This window comes from Mustela lutreola, chromosome 15 (genome assembly GCF_030435805.1).
Source record: "Mustela lutreola isolate mMusLut2 chromosome 15, mMusLut2.pri, whole genome shotgun sequence".
NCBI classification, from domain to species: Eukaryota; Metazoa; Chordata; class Mammalia; order Carnivora; family Mustelidae; genus Mustela; species Mustela lutreola.
Genome location: NC_081304.1, coordinates 20,735,969 through 20,741,740, shown reverse-complemented (window position 1 = coordinate 20,741,740; position 5,772 = coordinate 20,735,969). Strand labels below are relative to the sequence as shown.

The following is a 5,772-nucleotide window of genomic DNA, read 5'->3' as shown; positions in this document are numbered from 1 at the left end:
CTCTCTGCCTGCCTCTCCATCTACTTGTGATTTCTCTCTGTCAAATAAATAAATAAAATCTTTAAAAAAAAAAAAAAAAAAAAAAAAAGACACCCAGTTTGGGAATTAATGAAGAAGGACAATGATCATGTTTGTGCCAGAATAAGAGTTTATTAGGAAGTTAACAAGGGACTCTGACTGCATCTCCAAAGACCAAAAGAGTCACAAGGAAGATGTTTTTTCTCAGTATGTTCAGTTTTATGACCTGCCTAATCAGCTCACACTTTCATGTAATTATTTTGAAATCACATTTAGATAAGTATTTGTTCAAAGATAACATGTTACACAAGTGCATCATTGTGATAATAGATACTGCACAATCCTGCTGTAGATTTCTCTATACTCTCAGAAGACAGAACGAGCTGCTGAGGAGACTTTGCCATCTGAAGGATCAAGCCAGGGGATTCCGTGAAAGGCAGAGTGGACACTCAGAATCTGGTGCTGGTAGAAATTCTTCCTTTGTCCAATGTGTGGTCCCCAGAGGAGATCCCTTGTATGAAGTAGGGTTGAGATGTGACTCTGGAACTTTTGTACTCCTGGCACCAGCCCTTTAGCGCACAAAGGTGTTGCAAGGTCCGCACCGAGCACGTTGGGTGCAAGGATTAGAGACACAAGGCCCAATGGGCTTGTCACAGGCATTGGTTGTGGCACATGGGTTGCAGGGGAGCCTGCAGACAGAAGACCATGAGGGCCAGTTAGGGGGAAATGAGCTGAAGAGATAGGAAAATACTAAATGCACTTCATATGAGAATATAGCACTTCCTCAGACTGTCCCCTCCCAAAAGCTTGAAATTATCTATTTGTTTCCACCAGGATAACTTTTCATTCCCACAGGAACTTCATGCAATCCCCAAGGGAAATAGTACTAGCTTCCCACTCACTTGCAGTCCTCGCTCTCCAGCAGGCCCCGGTACGTGTTGATCTCACACTCCAGCCGGGCCTTGACGTCCAACAGCACCTGGTACTCCTGGTTCTGCCGCTCCAGGTCACACCTGATCTCAGCCAGCTGGGACTCCACGTTGGTGATCATGCACTGCAGCTGGGACAGCTGGGAGCTGTAGCGGGCCTCCGTCTCTGTCAGCGTGTTCTCCAGGGAGTCCCTCTGTGTGGGGAACATAAAGCAGGTCACAGAGCCGCTCCTCAGGGAGCTTCTCCATGAGGTTCCAGAGAAGTCCCAGGCTTCACGAGGTCAGGAGAGTGTGGACAGTACCCTGAACAACACCCACCAGGTTGTGCTGGGCCTGCAGCTCGATCTCCAGGGCGTTGACCGTGCGTCTCAGCTCAATGATCTCCGCCTGGCAGGACTGCAGCTGCTCCGAACTGGACACCACCTGCTTGTTCAGCTCCTCGGTCTGAAACAGCACAGGGGAGAAGACAGGGTCAGACCCTGCCTCAAGAGCGCCAAGGGGCCAAGGGTCCTGAGCGGCCAAGTGCTGAGATGCCCACCTGGGTGGTGAACCATTCCTCCACGTCCCTGCGGTTGGTCTCCACCAGAGCCTCATACTGACTCCTGGTCTCGTTGAGCACGCGGTTCAGGTCCACAGTGGGGGCTGCGTCTACCTCCACATTGAGGCGGTCTCCAATCTGGCAGCGCAGGGTGTTGACTTCCTGAGGGAGGATTTAGGAAGATGGAAAGTATCACAGAGGGTTCAAATGCTTTCCTCTAGGGAATCACAGATCAGCTTGTGAGCATTCTTAAGCTTTAAGCCTCTCTGTTCCATCGGATCCTCTCATAACTGGGTTCTACGATCAGCGACTAAACTGTGTATTCCGCTTTGCAAAGTGCTTTCACGCCCATGACCTCTTTCTGCCCCCCATTCGGGGTGCTACCCATAGTCTAGATCCGTGATTTGGCCTCTACACTGAGATGTGATAGTCCATAATGTAAACCGTGGGCCCCAAGCACCCAGTTCATTGTTTTTGCTCATAGACCCCAGAGCCTTTTAGGTCTGATTCTTCGCCATGACTAATAAAAAGGTTAGAGTCTGGCTAAAGAGGAAATAAAGAGTGCTTACTTCAAAATCTGCCATCTGGGATGGAATAGATCTAAAAAGTTATTTGTCAATTCTATCAACCTAGCTTTTTCTGAAGAAATTAAATATCTGTTCATTTCCGGGCTATTCTCCTCACACAGCCAGCATAGCTTGGTACTTGGGCTTAGGAAGATATCAGACTTGAATAGAGGGCCATCCCTACCACTTGGTCTATGGCTTCTAGAAGCTTCTAGAAACCTCAGGTTCTTCATCAGTAAGCTGAGTACTACTTCTGGAGTTCTAAAGCACTTAGCACAATGTTTGGCATACAATAAGCTCTTGATTAATATTAACTATCACCATTTACATTGTTCTGGTATTTCAGGTTTGCACAAAATGTCCATCTTCTTTATCAACTGACCAAGCAGTGACAGTGAGCATTTTGCTCAACATTTCCTCCGAATCACACTGAACAGCAGAGAAAACTCTGGAGGAGAAGGGGGAGAGTTGGTTTTGTTTCCTGTGGAGCCCTCTCTGCTGGAGAGCCGTCTTGGCCTCTCATATGCTAAATGGGGAATTGGGATACAAGATCTCTGCAGCGGGGTGTTCTCTGGCCGAGAGTGGAAGAGGCTGTGGGTGCCACCTGGCTGCGGTGTTTCCTCATTCCTGGGCTTGCCAACTTCCTTGACTCTCATTCCTATCTCTGGATGAAACCTCCTAATCTCATAACACAAGCTTTCAATTGCTCATTCTCTACAAATCCCTTTTTGTTTGGAGGACAGACCCCTCGGGCTAGTTGAGTCTCTCCCATATCCCCTGGCAGTTGGAAACAGGCCTCAGCAAGTTGGAGCCGGTTGCTCTTTGGAGAACCTCACCTGCTCATGGTTCTGCTTGAGGCACAGCAGTTCCTCCTTCAGGGATTCCACCTGGGCCTCCAGGTCGGACTTGCACAGGGTCAGCTCGTCCAGGATCCGGCGTAGGCCATTGATGTCTGACTCTACCAGCTGCCGCAAGCCCACCTCCGTCTCGTACCTATGGTACAGGGGCGTCAGGGACCCACCAGATGGGAATGGACCTGGCCCTGACTCTGGTGTGGATTGGTTTGTCACACACCTGGAAATTAGGGTTTGTGATTTCTACAGCCTTCTGTTTCATTTAGGTGTTTAACATTGAGCCATAGCTCCTAGAGGAAAATGCACTGGTAATCATTATATATATATATATATATATATATATATATATATATATATATATATATATATATATATATATATATATGGAGCCAGTGGATTTAGGGAACAAAAGTTCTTAAACTGTGAGATTTCCAAAATTAATACACTTCTCACATTCACCTGATTGCATTCTGTGCCTAGTAGAGCATCAGGGTGTGGTGGGGAGGAGGGCAGCTATGACTTCTACACTAGATTGGAGGATGTCACCTTACAGAGAAGCAAGAGAGGGAGGGTCTGAATCTAGAGAAGAGATCTCTGTGCTCTGCAGAGCAGTGGTTCTATGGATCCTGGGGAAAACATCTAGAGAAAAGCTTTGTCTGTGTTTGTCAATGTTGAGGAGAGGTTAAAGGGAAAGAGAGAAGAGAGAGGATACCCTACTTGCCCACTCACTTGGTCCTGAAGTCATCTGAGGCCAGCTTGGCATTGTCGATCTGCACCACCAGCCTGGCATTCTCTGCCTTGCTGCACAAGATCTAGAAGACCCCCAAATAATCTAGAATGAGCTTGGTTATTTTTAACCAACAGCAATTCCTACCAATTCATTTACATGGATTGAGAATGGAATGAGAAATCACAGTGGATCTTATGTAAGACTATTACATGCTGTCCATGTTCCATAGGTGCTCAATAAATATTTGAAAAATCAAATCTGAAATGTGTGAGCAAAAGGGGCTGATAATAATAACTAACAATTATTTTTAAAAACCTACCATAGGTCCATACTGAGCATGGAGCCTGCTTAAGATTCTCTCCCTCCCATTCCCTCTGCTTCCCTCTACCCTGGCTCATATGTGCTCATTTTCTCTTGCTAAAAACAAAACAAAACTACCATAAATGTGGTATGGTTCTAGGAGCTGAAGATATAAAAATGAGTAAACTCTAGGTCCTTCCCTCAAGAAATTTCCAGTCCAGTGGGGAAGATAAATATGTAATTGGCCATTAGAGGGGCTGCATCAGGGAAGCAGCCATGCCCTTCCAGCCATCCTGGGTGGCTTAGCACTACTACCTGCAAGGTGGTTTCCACTCATTCTGATTTTATGCCCTCGCTAGACACTGAACACCAGGAGGAGAAATCCAGAGGCATTCAGGTCAGGAATACAATCAGGATAATTAGGTACCCAGAAGAAGACAGCAATAAGAAGTCATGGTAGGCAAAAGTCCGGATGAAGTAGAGAGAAAATAGTCCAATTCGTACAAAATGTTCTGCTTCCTCAACTTCCTTCTTGGGCTCAGGCCTTTTCTCTTACCTCAGGGTAATAAATCTGGATCTTGGCAATGCATGGAAGCATTTGGAAGCGGCTTTTAATTACAGCTTATTTATGCAAAGTGCTGCTCCTGCACATAGACTAACACTATGCAAATATTCAGGCCTAACAGTCCTGGGCCTCACACAAAATGGGTACTCAAGAAAAAAATGGAAAAGCCAGACTTTAGCTGAGAATTCATACTGTTTCTTAATCAAATTATAGATTTCGTCCCTATAACTTCCTGCAGGAGACAGTGTGGCAGCCATCCCCTCACCTTCTGCTGGAGCTCCTCGATGGTCCGGAAGTAGGACTGGTAGCTGGGACACACGAAGGGCACCTGCTGCTGGCACCACTCCCGGATGCGGCTCTCCAGCTCCGCATTCTCCCGCTCCAGCTGGCGCACCTTCTCCAGGTAGCTGGCCAGACGGTCGTTCAGGAACTGCATGGTCTCCTTCTCGCTGCCATTGAAGGAGCCCTCACAGAACCAGCCGCAGTTGCCCACATTGGCGGGGATGTTGCAGGCCCCGGGCAGGGTGCAGGTGTGGCAGCTGGGGGGCACGCAGGGCCGGGAGCAGCAGGTGGAGCGGCAGCTCAGGTTGGGCAGGCAGCAGTTGTAAGGCATGGTGCTGGAGGGAGCAAGGCACCTGGCTGAACACAAAGTCCAAGTTCTCCAAGCCACAGAGCTGTGGGTCTCCTTCCCCTGGGGAGCATTTATACCCCTTCCGCAGAGGGTGTGGACATGGAAGGCAGCCCCTTTTTTATTACTCATTTGGTGATTGTCAAAAGCCCTTCCCCCTTGGTTTGTTATGTTTCCTCAGATGAGTCCCTCACCTCATAAAAGACTTTACTTGGGCTTCTCGCTAAGTCAGGACTCCTCTTCCATGCTGTGCATCAATGAAGTAAGAGCTTCATGGAGTGACTTCAAAGAGCTGGACTCATGAACCCCCTGGCCTTCATTAGTAGGTGTGGCAGATCCATGGACACTGTTGCTGCTTTGCCTCCTGGCCTGCTGGCCCTGACTCCTTAGCAATCCCCTGGCTCTTCTTGCTAAGAAGAGAAAACACAGCTCCTGTCTGTGTATCTTTCACTAGTTCAAATTGCCAAATGCTAAATACCAAATTTATGGTTCTCAGAAAGAGGAGTAGATCCCTTCCAGAATAGTTAAAACAGCTTGGTTCCCTGTGCCCTGTTTCTTGATGTAGCAGACATCACATCCATGATATTATAAATCAACCAAATTACTGATATGCACCAGGATAAAAGTATGTACAGGGCACTGTA

At 47.5% G+C, this 5,772-nt stretch overlaps 1 protein-coding gene across 1 annotated transcript; it reads right to left on the bottom strand.

The window, feature by feature from the left end:
• Positions 1-589: 589 nt before the first annotated feature.
• On the bottom strand, positions 590-5,116 carry LOC131815966 (keratin, type I cuticular Ha3-I). The gene is made up of 7 exons (XM_059148180.1): positions 4,766-5,116; positions 3,635-3,717; positions 2,888-3,044; positions 1,486-1,647; positions 1,266-1,391; positions 921-1,141; positions 590-707 (listed from the first exon to the last, which is right to left on the bottom strand). Exons 1-7 carry the CDS (start codon positions 5,111-5,113, stop codon positions 590-592), a joined length of 1,215 nt encoding a protein of 404 aa, XP_059004163.1. The 5' UTR covers positions 5,114-5,116.
• Between the last annotated feature and the right edge of the window lie 656 nt (positions 5,117-5,772).